At 39.8% G+C, this 23,482-nt stretch overlaps 1 protein-coding gene across 8 annotated transcripts in view; it reads right to left on the bottom strand.

The window, feature by feature from the left end:
* Positions 1–5,469: 5,469 nt before the first annotated feature.
* Positions 5,470–23,482, bottom strand: part of PHF20 (PHD finger protein 20) — a 71,944-nt gene continuing 53,931 nt past the window's right edge. For 7 of the 8 annotated variants that reach the window (XM_055722402.1, XM_055722406.1, XM_055722407.1 and 4 more), the window contains 6 exons: positions 23,055–23,224; positions 17,424–17,523; positions 13,899–14,094; positions 10,631–11,030; positions 8,267–8,450; positions 5,470–6,632 (listed from right to left, as the gene is read on the bottom strand). In XM_055722402.1, coding sequence (XP_055578377.1) covers positions 6,490–6,632; positions 8,267–8,450; positions 10,631–11,030; positions 13,899–14,094; positions 17,424–17,523; positions 23,055–23,224 — 1,193 coding nt within the window. In that variant the 3' untranslated portion in view covers positions 5,470–6,489. Of the gene's footprint in view, positions 6,633–8,266; positions 8,451–10,261; positions 10,502–10,630; positions 11,031–13,898; positions 14,095–17,423; positions 17,524–23,054; positions 23,225–23,482 lie in introns of those variants that run through there. The other variant, XR_008734180.1, reaches the window with a different exon arrangement.

The following is a 23,482-nucleotide window of genomic DNA, read 5'->3' as shown; positions in this document are numbered from 1 at the left end:
TGCCCGAGCCACTGCTTTCAATAGCCCCTTATCAGCCAGCACACAATGCTTCCCTCTGCAGTGAGAACCAGTGCAGAAGCAATTTCGCTGCTTGGCAACATCCCTTCCTTCCTTTGCGTGCACCCAGAGGCTGGTGTAGCAGGACCCCCCCCTAATCTGCAGGTTTCCTGCCTCTGACATGCTCAAATTTTCTCTTCATTTTCACCTCTGACACACTTGCTCTTGCAAACCCACCGTCACTTCCTCACTTCCCTCCACACAGCAGCCCAGAGCTTCACACACCTGCTCAGCCATCAGCCCTGAGCCTAGACATCTTTTCAGCACAGGACACAGGTCAGGATTTATCCTTCATCCTTGACCTTGCTCTAGAGCCAGCCGAGCCCACTGCTGTCACTCCTGAGGCAGCTCAGAGGGTTTTGCTTCCTTTATTTTTCCCATTAATCTATGTTGTGTGAATGAAAGCCAACTCTTGGGCCTCCTTCTTCTACCTCCACCCCAGATGTGTTGCCTGGTTTTATAGCCCAGTGATGGTTGTACCTCAGACTGGAGGCAGCTGCAGTCAAGAAACCACTGCTCTGATACTTGTATCCTGGTGACTGGCAAGACAGGAAATAGCTAGATGGAAATTCTTCCCCAGTGCCACCCACCGCCAAGCCCTCCTCCTTCCCAGCCCCAATAGCTCCTTTTTCTGGGCACACTTCACTCATCCTGGAAAACATCTTTGCACGTCCCTGGAACAGCAGGGTGCTGGCACCCCAGGCAGCAGAGGCTGCTGCTGGGGGGAATTGCAGGGCGCCTAGCTCCGAGTGCTGCCAACCCCACTCCCTGCTTCCCACTGTTAAAAACACTGTGGCCCCAGTTAACATCACAGGCACAAAGTCAGATGCCAAACAAGGTCTTTAATGGCCAAAAGAGGCAGAGAGCAGGTCTTGCCATGCCCTCCCTGCAGCAGCTCTCATACCAGACAGGGGAGGGCAGAGAGGCAGGGGCTGCAGGGCTGCTCCCCCGCCAGCACAGGACTGGGACACTTAAGGCTGTGAAGGGACAGAACAAACCCTGATGAGATCTAGCAGTGCCAGTACAGCAGAGGACCTGCCAGCTGCCACAGCCACCCAAGGGTGGGTGGCCATGGAGACCCAGTAGGACCAGGGCTGATGCCTGCGCTCACCAGAGGTGTTCTGAGTGCCCAGGATACCTGTGGGAAGAGGAGCTCCTCAGGCGCTCTCTGCTGTGTGTTGACAGCACACTCAGCTTGTCAAGAGCTGCGGCCACTTGGGCCAGATCAGCCATACTGTGGACAGCACTGACTTCCTCCAAGAGCTTTGTCGCTTCAGAGGAAGCTGGTGACAAGTACTTAGTGACATCCAGATATGCAACCTTGCCACATAAGCCTATGCTCTGCCCTTTCACACACCTGAAACCAAACTGCCCAAGCATCTCTTGCACAAGAGCAGCCACCAAGCATTTGCTGGGATCAAAGGGACTTCTGAAGGTATTTGGAGAAGCTGCAAAATAGCCAGAGTATCTGCAATAGCTTTGGATGTGTATTCAGAGGACACAGCTATTTCCAGAGCCCAGATTCAGTACGGCTTTCAGCAAACCTTTACTCCGACTGACACACGAGGGTATGGAAGCCCACCACTTCATGAGCAGGTTCTTCCCTTGGTGTCCCCTTGCAACAGCGTGTGTACTCAATCTGCGTTAACTCAAAACCATCAGTCTGAAAGCTCAAGGAGGTGCACACAACTCCCCCTCTCCTCCTCCCGAGCCCAATGCACCCAACATTCCTAAAAGTCCTTAATAACTTTGTGTAGAGTGTTAACCAACAAGACTTTTTGGCCTCATTCAGCTTTTACTGACCAAACACCTTAATGGCACACAAGCACCACCAGCAGAAACACCCTGCAGGCAGAACATTATGAATTCCAGCTTTTTTTTGTTGTTGTTCTCAGTTTTACTGTCTGAATATATATTCTAATAGGAAAAAAACATGGCATTTTCTATTTTTAATTATTTGCCTATTTTAACATGGACTTTTTTTGGATTAGCTGTGGCAGGTATTAACCTGACAAGAGCACTATGTAGTTTTTTTCCTTCACAAGAGAGTTGCTATGCAAACACTGAAGGATTAGTAGGAAGATGTAAAATACCCTTCTAAATAAACTGTAATAGCTTAAGGTGCTCAACAACACCACTGGAAAAAACAGATCAGTATCAGTCACAAACTCTTTTGCAATCTGATGAAATGCCAGTGCTGCAGCAGGAAGCTGCTACTCTAGCATCAAAAGTGAGTATGACCAAGACCCACAGCCTGGAATGTTATCAACAGTAGATTATGTAATTAGAAGAGACAAAATATAGTCAAATAACAGCAAGAATATTAAAATGGTTTTGTCAGATTTCTTAGGCTGAGGAACTTCAAGGTGAATCTACCACATGAAGGTTGCCAGATGACTTGGCAACTGCCTCCTGATGAGAGTCTGCCCTTACAACAACCTTAATATAAAGTAAAAACAAAACAAAAACCCCCAAAACTCAGAGGGACACAATCCCAGAAACATGGCTAGCCACAGCACGCATTTCATTGAATTATTTCAAATTCAGGTGACACTTTCAAAACTGATTTTGATGTGTAAGTAAAGTGATCAGCAAAGACCTACACAACTTGATCGAACCATGAAATGCATGCCTGGATCTGCTGTCAGTGGCAAAAGTTTCTCCAGGCTTCACAAGCCAGGCTCTAGCAGTGATGAGCACTCTAGCCTTAAAAATCCAGGAGTTTTACAGGAATCTTGTTTTAGAAACAAAATTAGGAAGGGCCAGTTTGCTACGACAAGGGAACACACTTCTTTTCCTCCTACTGGGGAAACAGAGGGGAAGAGATGGAACCTGAAGTGCATCTGAAGGCACACAATACCTGCCCTTGCCTTCATGCACACCCTGTGCCAGGTACACTTCCCTCTCCAGCACCTACTAGCTCCTCCCCTTCTCGTGCCTATGCATTCTCTCTGTATAGATTGTTCAAGGACGTGAAAAGCACATTCCTTCGCACTAATGCTAAAGCAGCACCTCCTCATGCAGCAAGCATGCAGCTTCTACACCGAGCTTGCTGCTGATGCCCAGAAGCACACTGGCAGCTTTCAGAACAGCACAGGCACAGCATCCATTGTTGCTCCCTTCCAGTTCCACCCTCGCTACCTAACCTACCTGAAATTCAACTGCTAGCCCCCTGCAAGGGCATATGGGCAAAACACATTTCCACCTGAAAACTGTATAGAAATTATGTATTTTTTCTCTATGACATTTGCACTGTACAGCTGACAGCACCTGTCCTAATTCACCTGGTCTCAGGAATCGTTCTGGGGTGCTGTGCCTTCAGATCTGTGTACTCTTGGAATGAGCATCCTGGCTTCACACCTGTCTCCCCAGCACAAGTCTCATACACACACTTCCAGATGCTACAGTGCTATGCTGTTCTGGTTAGAGCAGCTGCATACCCACAGCACTCATCCTTTGTGAAATGAATCAGAGGGATAAGACAGCTGCCCCTCTCTCACCAATGCTGCCAAGCACTCAACAGCAGCCCTGGTAGGCTAGCTGCCGAAATAGGAACAAAAATTAGAGTCACATTACTTATATTACATCTTAATATATTACATATATTAGGATTTGGGAATAAAACATAGAAGCTCCTCACAAACACCCAACATAAACCAATAGTAACAGTTTACCTATTAAGAATATTTATGTCAGACAGATCTGGAAAACAATCATTTCCATACTTTATGAACAGTTAAGATCTATACTCCTGTCAAATACAGTACCCGCATTTCAATGGTATGTGAAGAAAAATGCCCAAAATTATTTTATTTAATAATCATGGATTGAAACAAAGACTTTACTAAGACTTAACCAACAAAAACCTATTTATTTATTCCAAACACCAAGATACAGAAGTTTTCAAGTTTTGCAAATATTGCTCCAAAGCAAAAAAAAAAATATCTATATACAGCGCCCTCAGATCTAATAGTGCATAAACAAGGACAAATATATTTAAGTATTTGCAGTGCAACGTTTGTTCATTTCATCAAGGCTCCACTTTGCATTCACTTACCAGTGATTTAAAGAAATAAAAAAAGTGACCTGCCAGACCAAACAGTTGGTCCAGACTAAGAAATAACTATGTGGAAACTTGCAAAACTGGGGGGAAAAAAATGAATCCAGACAGAGCACAACAAAGAATATTTCCTGAACATGAGAAATGGTACTCTATTTTTAATAAATATTTTCAGTCTTTTACTGCAAGGGCTTCCCTAGCTCTACTAAAGGAAAACAAATTTCCAGTATTTGCCATTTGATTCACCCACCAGAACCAAGCTTTCTTCCAAATCTTAAGTACCACCCTGAGCAAAAATAAACTGGCAAAGTAAAAACATAAAACCAACACACAAAAAGCAACTGCTTGAGAAGGAGAAGTTCTATTCTGGAGTGAAAAGTACTCAGGAATTTAACTGCTTTCACCCCCTCGAACTGTAAGCACAGCTGACTTGTTAGCAACATAGCTATGTTCTTTGAGAGATACCTGGTCAGAGTGCTAACTTTACAGATTTCAAGCATGGAACATGTTTCTGGTTGATCAACTAACAAACCCCAAAACCTTCAGTTGTCTGGGGCATACATGAATTCAGCTGTCATTATTAACAGGTATGAGACAAGGTATCAGCACTGGTCTCACCTTCAGAGAGCAAAGTGATTCTTAAATATCATGTAAGCTTTATTCCAATTGTGTTACAGAAAAATAAGTTTATTTTTCTGCTGTACATATGCTGTATTCACTATATAGCAACTAGTACTATAAAACAGAGACAAATTATTCCCTGAAATGAGTCTTAGCACAAAAGCCTTAGCTACTACCTAGAACAGCCTGGTTATTTTGTTTTCTGAGGGAAATAAAATACTCACTGTGTAGATACTGTTAACTCCTACAATAATTTTGGATATTTCAAGTTTACAATTATTCTTTGTTGTATACAAACATTCATATTCAAAATTAGTGATTTGTACAGTTATGGGCCTGTGCTTAAATTTTACCCTTTGGTGGTACCAACACACAAAATAAAACCAAGGTAACAAATCCAGCTTTTTAAGGACACCCTCTCACTGCAAAAACAGCTTGCCATTTTCCCCAGTGAACTTTTAATTCAGCAACATTTGGGAAGGAAAACTAAAGTCACAGCCATTATTTATAGAGCTATGATCTGCAGCTGAAAGACTTAGAACGTCTCAAACACAATACACCACCGTTTCAAAAAAGGTACTGTATAATGTGACTTGAACATAAGCAGCATAATCACCTCGCTCTCACAAAGTAATACAAACCAGAAAATTGAAACTTGGGTATAAAAGGGGACTTTGTGAACATACACTATTTAAGATAATAACCCACTCACTGTCTGGGAGGACAGTACCTCATGCATAGACCTTGAGCCTTTATTTACACAAATATAAAATAAACTGATTCCCAAAACCACACATTCATAGTAAGTCTTTACAATGAACACGTTCAGAGTATCGAAAAAAGTCTACATTTCAAAATATAACCGGAATGGCAATTATTAACAAATGGGTAGAAAACTACACAACATCCATTACAGACCTTGTTTAAGTCTGGAACTCTGATTGCATCTCCAGTCTTTCCACGGCAGTATTTCATACTGCCACAACAAGGGTGTCCCCACTAGCACTGCTTCAGGAGGCACAGTATGGCCATGTTTAAGAGCTCGAGAATGCACAGAAACACAACGTTAATGGGTTTCCCCAGTACCAAGTCATGTGATAGTGACTGGATAAATAGGAAAAACAATCATGTATCCTGAAAGTAAGTCCAATCCACCCACGACCTTCTGCTACGCTATTTAACGTAATAGAAGTGGGGTTTAGGCCACTGTTACTTGCAAACCTCCACATAACACTTTATAGTTAAGAGCTGGACATTCATACTTACTAAGTCTGAAAACTGTTATAACATTCCCTAATGATTAAATACTGTGTGCTATTATGCATAAACCAGAAGGAATAAAACATGACACAAGTCACCTAAACTATGCAAAGTTATTTACAACCTCTGTCAATGAAACATTTTTGGCTCTTAGAACTCTGTTCTTCAGTGGCACAACTTTTAATCAATTTAATAATGAAAAAGTCTACTGTTTCAATGAACAACTTGTAAGGAGTGAAAATTTAAGTATAATTTATCAACCAACACCCAGCCTCTGAAGACAACAGTATGACCTCTTCTGTATCATTATAATTGCCTAATAAACCCGAAATAACCTTTTTGCTGTTCTTTGAACAGCACTTCTTCACAAATCCCTGAAGTCAATCTGTATCACATGCAACCAGCATGCTAATTTCATTCAAATATACAGAACTGTTCAAATCAGACGCTCCAACTTTGCACTCAGCAACAGTCTCCAACTTTCTCTAGTCTCATGTTGAGCAGCAAAGTGCAATCTGTTGCACTTTGCCTAGGTCCGTTATAAGCTGCTTTATACAATGTTTGAGTTGTGGGAGTCTAGCTAGTGGTTCTGGTGGTTCCAGCTCTCCTGTATAATCCAGCCAACTCTCCAAAACTGCAAAGAAAAACAAAACTGTCACTATTCCAGTTCTCAGCAAATAAGATCACCTTAAGTCACAATCTTTTGTGAATGTTGAGAGCGCGGTGGGCAATGTTTTTAATACATGGTATTTGAGAAGTCAGAAAACGAGGCTACTCACACCAATCTTTGCAAAAAGCTTTTGACACATGACAATAATTCACATTGAGGGATAAGAGAAAACCAGCCTTATGTTCCTAGGAGAAAGCAGGGGAGGAAAACTCAGAACTATTGTGAAATCTGGTACTAAACTTCCTCTGATCTATATCAATCCCAGCACATTAACACTGTAGTACAGGAAGCTTATACAATCAAAATACCTTTAAGATTAGTAATAGATGCAACTGAAGATTCTACAAGGATAGGACTAAGCTAATGAAAGAAGTCTGCCATTAATACAGAATACAATTGGCCAAGAAAAAAAGTTGGGTAGCAGAAAATGGGGATAAAATCCAAAAGCACGAACAGCAGATTACTGCACAAAGAAAAATAATTCTTGCTCTAAAGCTTCTCAGCGGGAAAGAACAACCAGAAATACTACTGACCGAAAAACAAGTCAGGCAACAACGTAATACAACCACCAGAAAGGTGGTCAGATTGAACTATGAGTTCAGGGGACAGGACAGTATCGAGGAAGGAGACCGAAACCTTGAAGACAGAATACATCTGCCAAGAGAAGCAGCAGTGGCCACTGCCAGTAACTAGATCAATAGGCTAGTTTAACCTAAGGGCTGTATCTGCCCAAGAACTGGGTATTATCCAACTACTAACAGATCCAGCCTTGAAGTAAGAAAAATCCTGATCAGAGTAGCAATGTTCTGAGTGGCCTTCCAGCTCAGCAGCAGATAGAAATAGCCTGACTTTTGTGCACCAGGGCTTCTTCATTCATGAAATAGGCACTATGATTACAGGCCTGATTAGCCTTCATTACCTGAAATACTCCTTTAGCTGTTCAACTCTTCAGTACCCTACTGAATACAAAGAGGGCTCTTCCTTTGGCAAAGGTTAGATTCCCAACACCCTTGCAAGAAAAGCTGCTGCTGTAACCACTATACAACCAATGGTCAAACTTCAAGGTGTCAAGAAAAAGAACTATCCTGGATTCTTTAATGTAACACAAAGGGTTTAGAAGTTCTCCATTACTAGGAAAAAAAAATTTCAGGAGACACTTAGGTATAGAATTTGGAAGTGACAGGAAGAGGTAAGCACCTTGTACACTGAAGAGGCCACCTAGAGTAGGCTAATAGAGCCAACAAGCCCCTGAAGAACAGGGAAGTTCAGATACACAGAAGAGCTATGGAGAATGACAAAACCTGAAAGCAAAAAGACATGGAAGATATTCCACTACATATCCGATATAAGTATTTAGAGGTGATCTAACCAGAACATTTTTGATAAAATTCTGCTTAGCTTTAATTTGATCTATCTTAAAATCCACCACCACCCCCAACATCAACAACAAATCCAGTTTCTATTAGTAAATGCAGTAAATATGAAAAAGCAGCTTTCATCTCTTTGTAGGTCTGCAGAAGTAAAATTCAAGTTAACGTGTTTTGAACTGGTATCTCTGTTAAATACAGTTAATTTTTGAAACAAAAAATGTTACCTACCGTCTAGCTCCTTCTCAATGAAATCCATTCTATGTATAACTTCATCTTGTAGAGATTCCACGTGAGCTAAAAGATTAAGCTGCCACTGCAGCTGCGAGTTCACAACTCCTTCTTTGTCTTTTTCCAGCAATTTCATTTCAATAGCTTCCTCTGGAGAGACTTTCTTAGAGACAGACTCTCTTACCTAGCAAAAATACACACATGAGTATTTGTTACAGTGAAGTAGAATGACGGGCCAGACTGTCTGGGTCCTTACAGTTATCCAAGCTAAAACCCACTAATCTTAAGCTAGTGGAGGGATAGAGACATGCTGAGAAGATACCATACACAAATATTAAGGGTTTGGGCAAGACTACCTAATATAGACATACTTTCATAGGTATTTTGCTAAGACCTATCCTTTGCACCTCACAAGCATCTGATTTTCAAAAGACAGCATACATACACATAGCTAGCTCCCTGCCAGCTTCCAATTGGAAAATAATGCACTTAATCTGTGCATCCTCTAGGGAACACTAAAGCTATTTTCAACATGTGTAAGAGTCGGTCTAAAGAGAACGATATTGTCTCAACACTGCTAACAGAGACCTGGAGGTGGAATGTGCTCCTCATGGACACCGAGACCCAGAGACCCTGGGAAGGAGAACTGCACGGTACGAGGAGTGCTGTGCCGCTCCCTGCCACCTGGGACTGGAAGGAATGACTACAATAAGGCCACGTAACAGCTGTCCAGAAGATGGATGACAACCGTGGTCATAACAACGAACCAGAAAACATGAACTTCAGGTGAACTTTCTTCATTATAATATCATTATAATACAAAAACACACCTCCTGGTCTGAAGCCACCCGCCTCTAAGGCAAACCACGCCTCGGGCACCCCTCTTTGGACATGCTGGTAACCTGGCTTGAGAAGGCGGAGACTGGCAACAGTCCATGGGCCAGAGGAGGAGCAAGGTGTGCTGCTTGGCATAAAAAGATGCCTTCTTAGCAACTGAACTTTGGAGATCTTCCCCACCAAGGATCACGACGACCGGAAGGGCCGGCAGGACGCTGCCTGGACCGAGGACCATAGGGACGCCTTGGACCCGTGGTGGTCGCTATAATCCTCTTTCCTTTTCACTTTACCTTTTCTTCACTTTCTGTCTATCGCACGCCGCTTTACGGGCAAACTATAAAATTGTGCTGCTTGATTGAAGCATAACCCCTCAGCGTGGTCGCCTTGATTTTTGTGCTTCGAGATCATAGTAAACAAACCATCACGAGTCCACTGAGTGGACCGTGACAACATGACAGTGATGAAGTACAGACCAAATGGTTTTGCAGGGAGAAGGGATTTTCCCTGAAGGAATCTAATGTCAGTTCTACTAAAACTTTCATCAGGGCATCTAGAAAAAACCCCAACGTTACCACCATTTATAAAACTTGACTACACTGTCAGCAGTGTTGACTCTACTCCCCTACTTTTTCAGCATTCTGCTGAAATACAACAGGATTTAGAAAAAGGTTCCTAGAAGACTGAAGAACTGAAATATATGCCTTTCTGGGAAACAAAGCAATCTGAACTGATTTGATAGAGAAGTTAAAAAAGATAAATTAGAGCTTACACATGCATGAAATAAAAGTTAAACAACCTTTTAATCTAAAAAGGGGAGGTCAGTATTTCCCAGAGGCCTTCTAACATTTGTCAGACCATATTCTGTATGACTTGACACTAACTAAATTGAAGCAAAACTGCATTGGGGTGTAGAAAGAAAGGCCTGTGACAGACCTGAAAATGAGAATCAAGAGTTGAAAAAATAGAACTAGAGTGCTGCAGTACAAAGATGATACATGGCTAATCAATGGAGTGTTCATTCTTAAAAATCAGTTCAGGCTGCTACTTTTATTTTCCCCCACCATGAAATGCTGCCTGAAAAACCTGGAATTACTTTAGTTAAGGTAACTATTAAAAAAACCATGACAACAAGATGGAAATAACTAAAAGGTGGAATACCTGTGTATTTGGTAGTTTCATACACGCTTGCCCTGTTCTCTCTGTCCTGTTGCTAGTGGTTTGGTTTTTTACATTTAGCACACATAAAAGTAAGCAGCAATGAATCATAATGCATGTTCCGCAGACTGTGCGGATGATTCAAGGTCCAGAAGTCCTCTTCAAACTAGTTGTCAGTTGTTGCTTTTTTAATTATTTGAAATGGAAGTGTTGATCATCTCTAATTTTAATGCGAATTGGCAACTTTAGCAGCATAGGAAAAAACGAAACACAAACAAAGAAATGACTAAAAACTATTTAAAAGGATTGAGCTTTGCACCATGCCAGGCAAATACATCCTCTATACAGAGGAGGTTATTTTATTACAAATACCTTAGAGTAATTGTGTTTGGATTCATTTTCCATCTTGCATATTTCTCGGTCCAGATTCCAGCCAAATCTCTCTGACAGGGCATCATCCCCATTTTCCCTTATTCTATTTACTCCATCATCCACAGCTGAACCTCTTGTTTCCACAACCAATCTCTGCTCTATTGCAGGATAGTAGGCCCGAGGCTTCTGGTAACAGTGTTCACTCGTAATGTAAGATTCCTCCACAGAAGGAATGGTTGAGGGTTTCTCAACTGTCCCATTCCAAGTTCTATAACCTGCCATTTCCTCTTTGCAACAGTTTTCCTCAATGTGAATGATGTGTTTTGTATGAATTTTTTCATCTACTGTAATGTGCTTCCATGGATGGCACCAAAGCTTTAGGTCGGGATGTTCTTTATTTCTGTTCAAACATTTAAAAAAAAAAAAAAAAAAAAAAAAAAAAAAAAAGAGGTAAAACACCCAAATGTAAACAAAGTGACTGACCAGACTGGCCCATTATGTAAAGAAATTAAGAATATTTGAAATACTACATGCTTTAGTCATCATAATCAGTAAAAAAAAAACAACAACCAAATATTCTGAAATAATGTAATTTCACTGACCTCAGTTGTGGTTCTTCCTACAATGCTTTCTTAAGTTTACTATTTTCATTTCTATAACATGGTATATAAGCCAAGTGTTGGCATTAAGAAAAAGATTGAAGAGTAAGTTTCAAATAGATACATACAAATTTTCAGTGTTGCCCCTGGAGTATTTTGCTTCAATATTTGCAATTTATTAACAGCATAAACTCATTTGCACTGGGCTATTTTCAGTAAGGTAAGTCACACTGAAGCTAAGCTAAGATTTTAACAATTTTAAACATCAGTAAAACAAAAAGACCCCCTCAAACCACTCAGTATCAAACTTTAGCCTGTAGTTCCCCAAAATAAATGTCAAAATTCAATCCACTGATATTTTATAGCCCTCTAATAACAACAACAATTGGGGACCTGGAGTGGTGGCGATATAGAACTTCTTTATTATTGCCTTTAAAACTTCAGCTTCCCTTTAAATACCAAGATGCTAAGCAAATTCTACTGCCTGCTATACCAACATGCCACAGCCCCGCAACCTGCTTCTTATAAAAAGTTTTACTTCAGTTTTTTCAGATTGACTAATACATTATTTATTCCAGCAGCAAGGACAACTATAGGTATTAGATTCTTACACAGACACAATAGGCAAACAACAAAAAAAAAGAGTGTGGTAACTGATACTCTTCTTCCACATGTCTGTCAGGCATTAAAACAGCAGTAAAAAGGAGAGCAAAGCAGAATGCCTCTGCTTATCTTCAAAGGGTAGGCAGCTTATCTGCTACAGGCTGCAAGAATGCCCCAGAAGCAAATACTGATCCTAAAGCACCTGCATTCAGCTGCATGGAAAGTCTGCCCCAGAATCCCCCTGTGCTTCCTTGCAAACAAAGGCAGATGGACTTACTCTGTTACATTGGTCCAGCTTTTCCAGCTGTAAGCTAAACAACAGAACATGATCAGTTTACTTCCAAACTAACTGCTTTTTTAATCCGTTCTACAGTAGCTCAAGTTTCTTCAGTGTCTATCAGAGGAAACTACAGCTAGTACAACTGCCAAGGACTTGCTCAGACCACTTTATACAAGCACCTCTACCTGCAGTGACTGCATGTCTGTGATATCCTTGGTGAGCAATCCTGAAGGCACAAGTCAAAAACCAAAAGCCAAGTCTTCCTTAAAGCTTTCTACTCCAGCTCCACTGATATGCTACACCTAAAAGCACTATTTTGCTCAGCAAAGATCAAGGGATAATGTTTACAGAAGACAGAAAACTGGAAGATTATGCACCAGCCACATAAGGATGAAAATTCAAAACACTTAGTACTTCAGCAACCTTTTAACTATTGCCTTCTGAAGGCTGGCTCTCCCTCCCATTGCACTGAAGCTGTTAATGTCACCTGCAATCCTGTGCCACCTCCCTGAAATACTGAGCAACACTCTCCTAATACTTTCAGGCAACTATGAAATCATCTCCTCTCCCCTAGAAGGTGATTTTGCATCAACAATATAATAATTCTCTTAATTCAGCGATTTTTAAAATCCTTTCTGATTTATGTAAAGAAAACAGGGCCTATAGCTTTTAACAAGATGGTCCTAACAGGATCACACCTCATCTTTAAACCCAGTCACCACACCAGCTTCAGGACAGAAGAGGAACTAAGTCTGTAACAGACATCACATACTTGCCCGGTGGTGCTCCATACCTTAGTACTATGCAAATCTCAATTTACTCTACAATTGCAAATTGGACTCTACTATCTAGAGTAAGGACTCTACTATCTTGCCTAAGGACTGGTCTTAAAATATTTACGTTCCACCTCTCCAAGAAAGATATTACTTACAGATCTGACTAAAGGGTACTGTAATGGAAAAGCAAAACCTTACGATAAAATTACTACTCTCTTGCTTTAAGTGTTACTTCACTGCTTAAGCATTTGAAGTACTGCCAGTGGTCCTACTGCATCACCAGATTAAATTTAAGGGAAAAAGTTCTAAAGAACACTGGAAACACTAAAAGCTTTGCTTTCCAAATAGCTGCTGCTGTGCAATTTATCAACTAATAAATTATAAATATGGAAGTAAATAAATTTAAAACTGCTGGATTTGAGTACAAAAAAGTTTTTCAGTTATCAGAACCCAAAGATGACTTTAAACAGAGATGCAGAAAATTATTTCTACAATGATTACAGAATGTTATTTTTTCATACATATCTGTAATAATCTTTACATAGAAATTAATTGCTACAGGTTGCTGAAGGTGCAACTGCTCTCCCACTACAACAGAGCAATACATTATGTCAAACAAAAAGATGTGATTTCTGCTGGAAAAGCTATGATTTAGAATTGCTGGAATGGAGAATGCAGGTATTTTAAGAATGCTGCCAGAGGTTACACACATTATTTCTTATTATTTAAATCTATGTAAGTACTTTAGGAGAAATTGGTTTTAGTTTTCTCCCTCTTTCCTGCATACTTGCCCAGCCATTTTATACACAAATTCAGTTTACATTCCTCAAGACACTTAAATAGTTTTTAAGCAGCTAGGTCCTTTTTCAAGATCTATTAGCAATTCAAACTATGTAGTTATCTATCCACAAAGAAGCACGAAAGTATGTCTGAATTTCTGGTTATTTTTCTAGTATTTGAAATCTCATTCACATTGAGAACATGCCAACTGATACTTAAATACCGCTTACTGTAATATGCTCATCTTCAGCTGCAGTCCATGCAGTACTTCTATCACTCTCTGTACATCACCAAGAAGTTGGTGAGTGGCTACTATCTTCTTGGCATTCTGGTGGGAGTAATTTTCTTCCAAAAATGCTAAGCCATGCATGTGACCGTTACTTAACCACTCCTTCTCATACCAGTACTTTAAGCTGGACCTCTGACCTAAAGCAACAGTAATGAGTGTGTTAAAATGAAGCATTACCTATGTATGGTGAGTTAACATTACTGGTAGTTCTGATTATCTCAAGGTCTTGCAACAGCTTATTTGTTCTTAACAACAGTACCAATAAAGATCCTACAGTAGCAGACAAAACCCTGAAGGCATGAAGAACTTGTAAAGTGGGAAGTGAGATAATCTCTGTAAAAACCTCTGCCCAACTGTAAAAGCATTTAGACTCCAAATGCCAAAGGACATCCACAACAGGTAACTGCAGCTGATGCACAGAGAAAGGTGTATCTTTAGCAGGGTATCTATCACACTGTCTAGTAACCATGGTTTGACTAAACCTACAGTTTGAACACAGCTCTTTGCAGACAGCAAAACACAGCAAAACACAGCAAAAGGTGGTGAACTTCCCTTCTCATGTGGTCTTGTTTTTAAGCATCACACTTGTATTAGTACAATCATTCATAAGTAAATTTAAAATGAATCAGTGATGAGGTTCTGATGGAGAATTTGCCTAAGTCAGCTATTACTAATGCTAATTCTAGCTTAAGAGGCTGGAGTATCAACAACAGCTGAAATGAAATTATGTTAAATGTGATAAATGCATCAGTGAAAGTAACTTAGGAAGCAAAACAAAACGATATTAGCAGGAAAGAGTAACACTTGACAAGCCTGCTAGATTGCAAAAACACAAACAAATAAGCCAAGCCAAAAACCCCACAAAAGCCCCCACGCACCCTGTAAAATGTATTGTTACAACAGATGTTTTCAGAAGACAGCTCAGCACCCTGAGAAACACCACACCATTCACTGGCCTATACACAGCCCAGTTGCAAAGCTACAAAATCAGAGATAATATTGGGGCACAGACTCAGAACGTTAGTCACCAAAGAAGTCTCCAATATAAGCAGTTTAATATTAACTTGAAGTTTCAGCAGTTGAGGAGAAGCTAAAAAAAATAAGATAAAGAGTTACTAGGCAGCAGAGAAGAACCAGGGATTGCACTACAGGCCTATTAGGTAGCATCACTGCCCATGCTATTAACTTTGGCACAGTGAAGCAAAGCAACTCTTTGGAAGCTGTACTGAGAAGCGAGCAGAACTTGAGTCACAGGTGCTTATATGCTTTTGGATGGCAAGTTACAGAACAGAAGCAAAACTGTTTCCATATCATGCCTTGTATGAACATCCATGGACATAAAGGACATTTTCAAACTAGTTCAATACTAATGCTCTGTTTCACTAAAGGAGTAAAAGCAAATGAGTGCGCTTGTAAGCACACTCAGCCAAAAGGCCGTATAGGACAATACTTGATGTTTTGAGGCAAGACCTCCAAGAAATCTCAAACATAAATCAACACAGGGATGAACAAATTTTCAAGGCTGTGACAGCTCAACTTTTCAAGTATATGTGCTGTATCAAGCAAGAGATCTTTCAGGTATGGCCAGAACCACTTTGGAGACATACCTGACATACCTGTATTAACCCCTACATATTTATTTTTGTGTTAGAGAAGCTACCATCTGTGACAGAAAATGAAGTTCGGTCCATAAAGATAAAGTCGTGAATTTTAGAACTCCATGATCATCTGAACAACACTGAGATTATCCAACTGAAGCCCATCCATGGCATTGTTCACTTAACTGTGTACTCAAAGACATTAAGTGCTGTCTTTCTATGTGTGTAAGCTTAAGAGAAGACACAAGACAATATCCAGCAATGGATGCTTTCTATGGCTTGAATGTATCTGTCACATCATAAGCATCCTGGCAATGTTTAAGCAAGGGTAAGTTAACAAATCTCTTAAAAACTTCACTTGACTCAAAAAAACCTGTCCAAAATGACAGTTGGTACAATTTTTAGGCATAATTACACTAAACTTGCTTTAATTTCCAATAATATGAATGGTGCTGTTACAAGTCCTAGCATTAAACTGGGGAAAGCTCCTAAGTAAGTTTGCCAAGTGGCCCACTCCCAGTTTTAAAAGCAGCTTCTTTGCACCTTCATAAAGCCTATTTGCTCATTTCAAGCCAACAGCAGATTCAATGAAATTGAGAAGCCACTTTTGCAGTCAAAAAGTTGGTACGTTTTCCTTTCCCAAGACAGAGGTAAATATTAAGTCCAAATAATAATAAAAAAAACCCATACATGCCAAGTTTCAGGATCATCAGAGCAATAGTTAATAGAAGTAATTAAGCTAATTAAGCAAATGAAGTGTCAGCTGTAATCTGTTTTTACCAAAAAGCATTCTGATGAAGTTTCTTACCAAATACAAACAGTTCAAGTGTGATGGCACAAATTCAGTTTGCACGTGCACTTTAGTTGCACGTAACTCAGACTGACACAAACCAAAGCAAAATATCTTGAAAAGAGAGGGTTAAAATCCTGGATGCAAGATGCTGTAAAAAACCCTTAAATAAGTGTTAAAATTTTTTACTAAAGTATAGCACGTCTTCCTTGCTATGAGTACAAACATTAGTATACAAACTACATGAAACAATGAGTTAAAGCTACGAAAGAGTTGGTATTTTCAAACACCCAAGAAAAGCAGATATCACAATCCAAATATATATAAACCCCAAAAAAGTCTTGTGATTAGGCAGAGATCTCATTTTTTTCATTATTTACGAATATGACTCATGCTTGAACCTCATCTGTTTCCACATTCAGCAAGGCTTTACAATTCAGAGTTGGAATTCAGAGAAGATGGACATAAGTGTAATTTTGCCTGCTGCATTACATGGACTAAGACACTTTCAAAGATATAGTTAGGAGCAGAGAACGTACTGCTTAATCAGCTCTGACTGCATTACCTAAAATAAATACAAATGTAAGTTATCTTGGGTAATGCAGTCAGATGGGTAAGTTTCACAGCTGTTGAGAACCAGCAAGCTGCTCACTGGCTTATTTTAAAGAATGTGTAAGCCTGGTCTTGGAGGAAAGCTGCAGTCACATCCTGTAAGATATGCCCATGTGGAGTCTGCTTAAGGTCCCCAAATGCTTCTAAATTAATTTTCCATAGGCAGAGAGTACAATCCTTATTACCGTCAAACATGTGACGAATGGTCATCACAGTTAACACATTCATTTCCATTCCTGTCCACCTGTATTTCCACAATACTGACTTATTTACATTCATGTTAATTAAAACTTCTGTATCTATAACTGAACTCAATTACCTATAATGACAAACAGAGATAGGGGAGCAAAACCAAAAAGCAAACAAAGAGTTTGATCTTTGTAGTGTGTGTGTATATATATATATATATATTACTAATAAAGTTAAAACCTATGTAAGAAGGCTCTGTAACCTTAAATTTCTGTACCTGGAGGATCTTGGCAAACATAGCAGGTGTATTTCTCAGGTACGTTATCTTCCAGTAAACCCATACAGACTCCATGCTGCCAGCATAGACACTCTTCACACTGTTTAAAGTCAAGAAGTGCACATCAACAGAAATGAAGCCTACAGGAGCTCAGTAAGATTACCTCAATTAAGAGACACATAATCTACATATTTTAAGACAAAAAGCTGTATTAATCCCCAGGCCCCTCTTCCAGCTACAAGCAAATACATGGACAAATCAGATCACAATAAAATTTGAACCCTTCCCACACATTTTTCACATGGATTTCTGGAGAATGACAACAATTACAACGCAGAAGCAGAGATCCTGAAAAGTGCAAAAACATTCCCTTTGAAGACGAAAGTCTTTCACAAGATGCATGCACATGTAATCAGGACAGAAAACAATATGCAACCGAGCTTTCTGTACCAAAATATATCAAGTTTTCTGAATTAAAAGGTTCCCCACTCAAACAGTAAATCACATTCAATTATAAAATCCAAGGAGTATTTCCGTCACATAGGACTAGCCAAGTATTATGTTTTACTGATACTTGTATCTCTAACATTTTACATATTTCAAAGGTAGCTCTACTAATAAAAAAAAGTGCAGATGCAGTTGTACTAGCTTTAAAAACTTCTGACATACTTCCAAGTGTGGACAACCATATTTGGCAAAGACTGAATATAATTTGGCCCTACTTTTTTAGCATAGTTACAATATTTAAAATGCAATCACTGTACTGAAAGCTATCCAGTTTTAGATAGAACATGTGGATATAGTTTTTCCTGTTTCTGTCACTTCCCCCCCCCCCACACTTTTGCAAGCAGACAAAACTTCAGCTGTAGCCTAAAGACCACTGAAATATGGGACAAAACCGCACATAAGAATATTATGTCAATTTTGATTTGAAACCGTGGTGCCAGTTCAGAATTACTATTTTGCCAAGCAGTGAGACAATAGATCACAACCTTTAATTCCCAGAGCAGAAGCCAAAAGCTTCATACAGGGACCCTGTCAATATTGGTAAAGGTTTTCAAAATGAACTAACACACACACAAACAGCAACTTCAAGCAACCTTAGATGCTGCCCTTCACTGACCTACAAACACGCCAACTTGATAAACATCTGTGTCAAGCACCACCTATACAACTTTCACCAATGCTCCTATCTACTACTGCCTTTCCTCAAGCTAGGAGAGACAGAAAGGGACCACCAGTTTTTGAATGCATCATTGCATTAAAGCAGTGGTCTAGGTGTGGAGGAAGTATAAGCACTGGGAACAGACAATGTAAAACTTAGTAAAGAAACAGCTTTCTGAAAGACCAGACTAACAATGCTTTGCTTCACAAAATGGGTGAACAGTTCTAAAGCAGTAAAGCAATGTTTTCAAAAAAGGCTGAGACACCATCCTCGTCACAAAGATGGTTAGTAGGAGCCAGTGTCCTAAAACAAAGCAAACAAATTAAGAAAAACAGACTGCATGCTAAAAGTAAGAAGGGAGCTCCTGGACCTAGTTACACTTGCAACCTGTAAAATGTGCCATATGGCACAGAGCTGCACTCGGTGATTTTCTAGGCAAGCTTGCCCAGAACTGTAATGAAGCATCCTGACTTTTATTATTTTACTCAACTGATATTTAAATATCCATCCCACGAGAGCACAGCTCCTTCCTTTTACCTGCACATTCTAATTCACAGCTTGGCTGGCCAGGCTACAGGTTTATTGCACTGGACACATGCCACATAGAAGCTACCCCCTGCCCAGGCAGTAGTAGGGAAATTCAAAACAAGCCAAATAAGAGGTTTTTGAATAGGAAAAAACATGCATAGTTGTGCAACATTTAAATTGAAGCTAAAGCGTGAAAGAAATAACCGCACCCTATGGACATGTAAGCAGCTTTACATCTATCAGAACAAAAATATCCCAAGTCCCTTTACATCCATGCCCTCCAAGGCCACCAAATCCAGCCCTGAAGTTCTCTACATCACACACAAATCACCAATGTTTAGGTATAAAAACGAAAAGGAGGGGATATGACATTTTGTCTAGACTGTTTTGGGCCCAAGTCTCAACCTAAAAAGGGAGTGCTGTGCCTGCAGAAGTAACACATGGCAACGCTAAGCTGCTACTTTACACAGGCTCCATAAATGAAATCTAGTAAACTCCCTGCAAAGTTAAGAGACTGGGATGACACAGCATTGACCAGTGATAATATATTTTTTCCCAGTTTTAACTTCTATTAACTGAGGCAGGTACTTACATTAAATGCAAACCTGTGTTTCTATAGCCTAGCATAACAAATGGCATTCTTTATGTACAAATTGCTTGAGACAATTTAAGGCAAGTTCAGCATAAGAGTTTTTTGCAGAATCTCTAAGGTCAATTTTTTATTTTTTTTTTTTTAAACTTTCCATTATTAAAGACTTAAATGGAACAAACTCTCTGTTTAACTGTGTAAGAGTTTCATTAAACCTTAATGGTCCCCAATCTTTCAGGAAAAATAAAGGTGCTGCCTGCGTTTAACATTCTTTCCTCATCATTTCTAAATTTGGCACGTTCATGGAAATGAGTACAGTTCAAAGAGAAAATGATTTACCATTTTCCCTCTTGTCACACGGCATCATACATATATCCAGAGGGGAATGAACTTCCTGTCATGTGCTTGGAGAAACTGCCCTGGCCCCTTAATTTTGATACAAAGTCAAGACAGATTGGTACACGGGCACACGCTCAAGCAAGAACCCCGAATATCAGCATATTTCAGTCAGATCTTGTCAAGAGCAATAAGCTGGGGCAGAATCAACATCACAATGGAGACAAGTGCAAAGAATATTCTTCTAAAAACCCATACACTGAGCAAAACTACCTATTTTCAGGAGGAAAGGACAAATCTAAATGCAAGTTCTTTAGGGCTGACACTTCCAAATTCGTATTTCCAAGTGTCAAAGTCTGAGTAGGAAACAGGGAAGAAGTCCCTGTTATATGCTATAAAGTTATGACAATTAACAGGACTTTCACTCTATAAAGTCATCTATCTCCGCACTACACCTCTGAAAAGCTGCAAATAGGTTCCCCTCATCATAATTCCACAGCTGTTTAAGTGCAGAGCATTAATACAAGGCAAAAATGCTAACTCAGATGTTTCTGTATCAACAACAGGAGACCTGACTGTTCAAAACATTTTCTCCAAGAACTACAGGCTGACAGAAAGGTGTTGGGAGCACAGCATTTGATACATTAAGCAAACCATCTACCTAACCTACCCCCTCCTCCCTCCCCAGTCTTGTTACCAGCTCCTCACTCTTCAATTCCTATTGCTTCAATTCCCATAATTGACAATGTGGTGAGTACCTGCATTAATCTGAATCTATTCCCAGGGACAATAAACTCTCCTATACAATTCTTTCATAACACAGCTACAGTGTTTAGAACTTTGCAATACACTAAGCCCTCCCTCAAACTAGTTCAACATAGAAAACCGATCTCAGAAGCGGCCCACAAAAACTTAGGTGAAAGCTATCCATAGACTATGTCCTCAGCTAGCTGACAGTGCTCTGCATTCTGCAAACTAGTGCTGAGCCTACTTTTGCCAGAAAATTATACTCCAAACTATCTTCATGGTTTTTGTTGAGCTATGTCCTCAGAAAGCAGCACCCCCCTTTATTACCAACTGTTAAGACTCAGTTTCCTCCTATACACTCAGATGCTTTTTATCTAATTTTAGCCATTGTCCATCACTGTGCCCTTTCCTACTAATGCAAAAGGTATCTTTTATCCTGTGTTGTCATGACCCAACAGTAATCAAAGGTGTGTATCAAAATGAACTTAGCACTGAGAGAAAAAAGCATCATACCTTCCAGAGCAAATCTCCATAAAACGGCATGAAAGGCCAAAGAAAACCATCAGTAAAGTTAGCTGTTACACTTACTGTTGAGGACAAACGAACAAACAAAAACCCCCCAAACTTAGCTGTGTTAGCTAGCCGTATTAAAAATTTTTAAAATGAGGCTGTTGTCAGAGAAAAAAACCAGGTGTTTCTACTGTCCTGCTGCAGAAGCCAAGAATTCTTCACACTACAGTGCACTCCCTCTTCTCCATAACAGGTTTCTGCCTCCATTCAAGCAATAAAGACCACCAAAAAAATCAGCAGTGGCTGAGCCAAGTATTGATCAGCTTCCATCTTTCCTCCTAGTTCCAAACAGCAGAGAGAAATGCAGTTCACAGTAACATGCCAGGAACTATTCCAGTAAGGGGTCCCATAAAGCAAAATTCAAACCTCACAAGAACTAGCAACTGAATGCTCTGGAAAGTGAATTCAGAAGCTGCAGATGGGGCTGAGTTTTGTGTGCCAGAAAAATATTTCCAAAGCCAGTGTCATGACATCTCCTTTCATAAATAAAACCACCTCCTCAAAAGAACGCAATAGTTACCTTAAAATTCGCAATGAGAACAGCTGCCAAGCTATATACTACTGTCACTTTAAACTGAGGTCCCACAACAAGCAAAATGTTACCTAGATAGGAAGGGTGGGAGCCCCCTAAAAAAAAAAACAAACCCAAAACAGGAACAACAAAAAAACCCAACAATGCACAACAAAAAACCCCACCCTCATTTCTTTAGAACAGCAACTATGAAAAGCTCATCATCTCAGGTCTAGAGTAGCACACACCTAAGCCCCTGCATATACTTCTACTAAGACTCACTGGGAATCACCAAAGGGGACCTGACAGCTCATGTAAGAAGCAATGGCAAAATGAACTAGAGCAAGAAATACCAAAGAAGTTTTTTTATTTGGTATGTTTGACTTCACCATTTGAAACTAATAGGAACTGGGTGGAAAGTCTCAGAGCAGCTATGTGGGGAACGGTTTCCTCATTATTTACAAACCTCTCAAAAAGTAAAAGTAAACAGCCAGGGCAATTCCAAAGAGGTTTTTATCAACAGTTTTAAGCAGAAGAGATAGACACTGCTGTGGTTGGAAACAGTTTTCTATAAAGTTGGTTTTAAGAAAAGTATGTATGTGGAGAATAGATGTCTTTTCACAGATTAGGAACTTGGAATTTACAAACTACAGAAGAAGCTGCAGAATGGATGAATGCAGCTCTGCTTCACAACAAAAGACTCGAGTAATGATTGCTTTGTTCATCCTATCTAGAAAATTGTATGTTTAAGTCAAGCCAGAGCAGAGAAGTAGAAGGGTACCACCATCTCATAGCAATGTTCTGAACATGCTCAGAACAAGACTGAAGCAAAAAAGCCAAATTAAAAGCCACTAATTTTAAATACGTATTCTCTAAACCTAGGAAGTGTTCTAATTAATATAAAAATGCAAATCCACAAGTGACAAACCAGCCATTAGTGGCTTGTATAGAATTGTCCCTGTTCCTCCACTTCCTATTGATTAAAAGGAACTAACAAATAGTATCAAAAAGCAAAGTTTTCTACCTATTATAGCAGCTGCTCACCCCCACGGGTGACCTTAAAAATTTTTATCATTTCAGAGGACAGCAATAGTTTATTTAATGTACAGAACATACTTGTGTGTATTTCTACAAAACACCTTCCGCTGTATTCACTGAAGTGTGCTTTCACCCTCCACTTCATACCTGAATCATGAAGTCATTTTCTTCTTTTACTTCACAAACACATCGAACAATCTCAAAATCACTTTCTTCCACTTCTTCATCAGGGTTCGTGGTTACATCAACATCCTGACTGCAGTCATCATCACTCCAAAGCAAGCTATCCATAGATGACTCACTCAGGGTGTCATACTCTGTACAAAAAGTAGTTAGATAAAGTCTTGGGTAATTACAAAAAGGCCAAATAACTCCCAAGATTTTATCTCAAGTATGCAGACACGCATTCCTAAAAGCACTGTGTCATTTAAGGAACAACACAATATTACTATATAATGAAGTTCTAGTCTCATTAAGAGCTTTTTCAAAATATTCCAACTTAACAGCTTCCATCATTAAAATTTTACTCTCAGCATAAAGTGCCTCAAACAAAAGGCACAAAGTATAACAAACAA

The sequence above is a fragment of the Falco cherrug genome, chromosome 10, assembly GCF_023634085.1.
Source record: "Falco cherrug isolate bFalChe1 chromosome 10, bFalChe1.pri, whole genome shotgun sequence".
Classification (NCBI taxonomy): Eukaryota; Metazoa; Chordata; class Aves; order Falconiformes; family Falconidae; genus Falco; species Falco cherrug.
The sequence above is the reverse complement of the archived record's forward strand: the minus strand, read 5'-3'. Positions and strand labels throughout refer to the sequence as shown.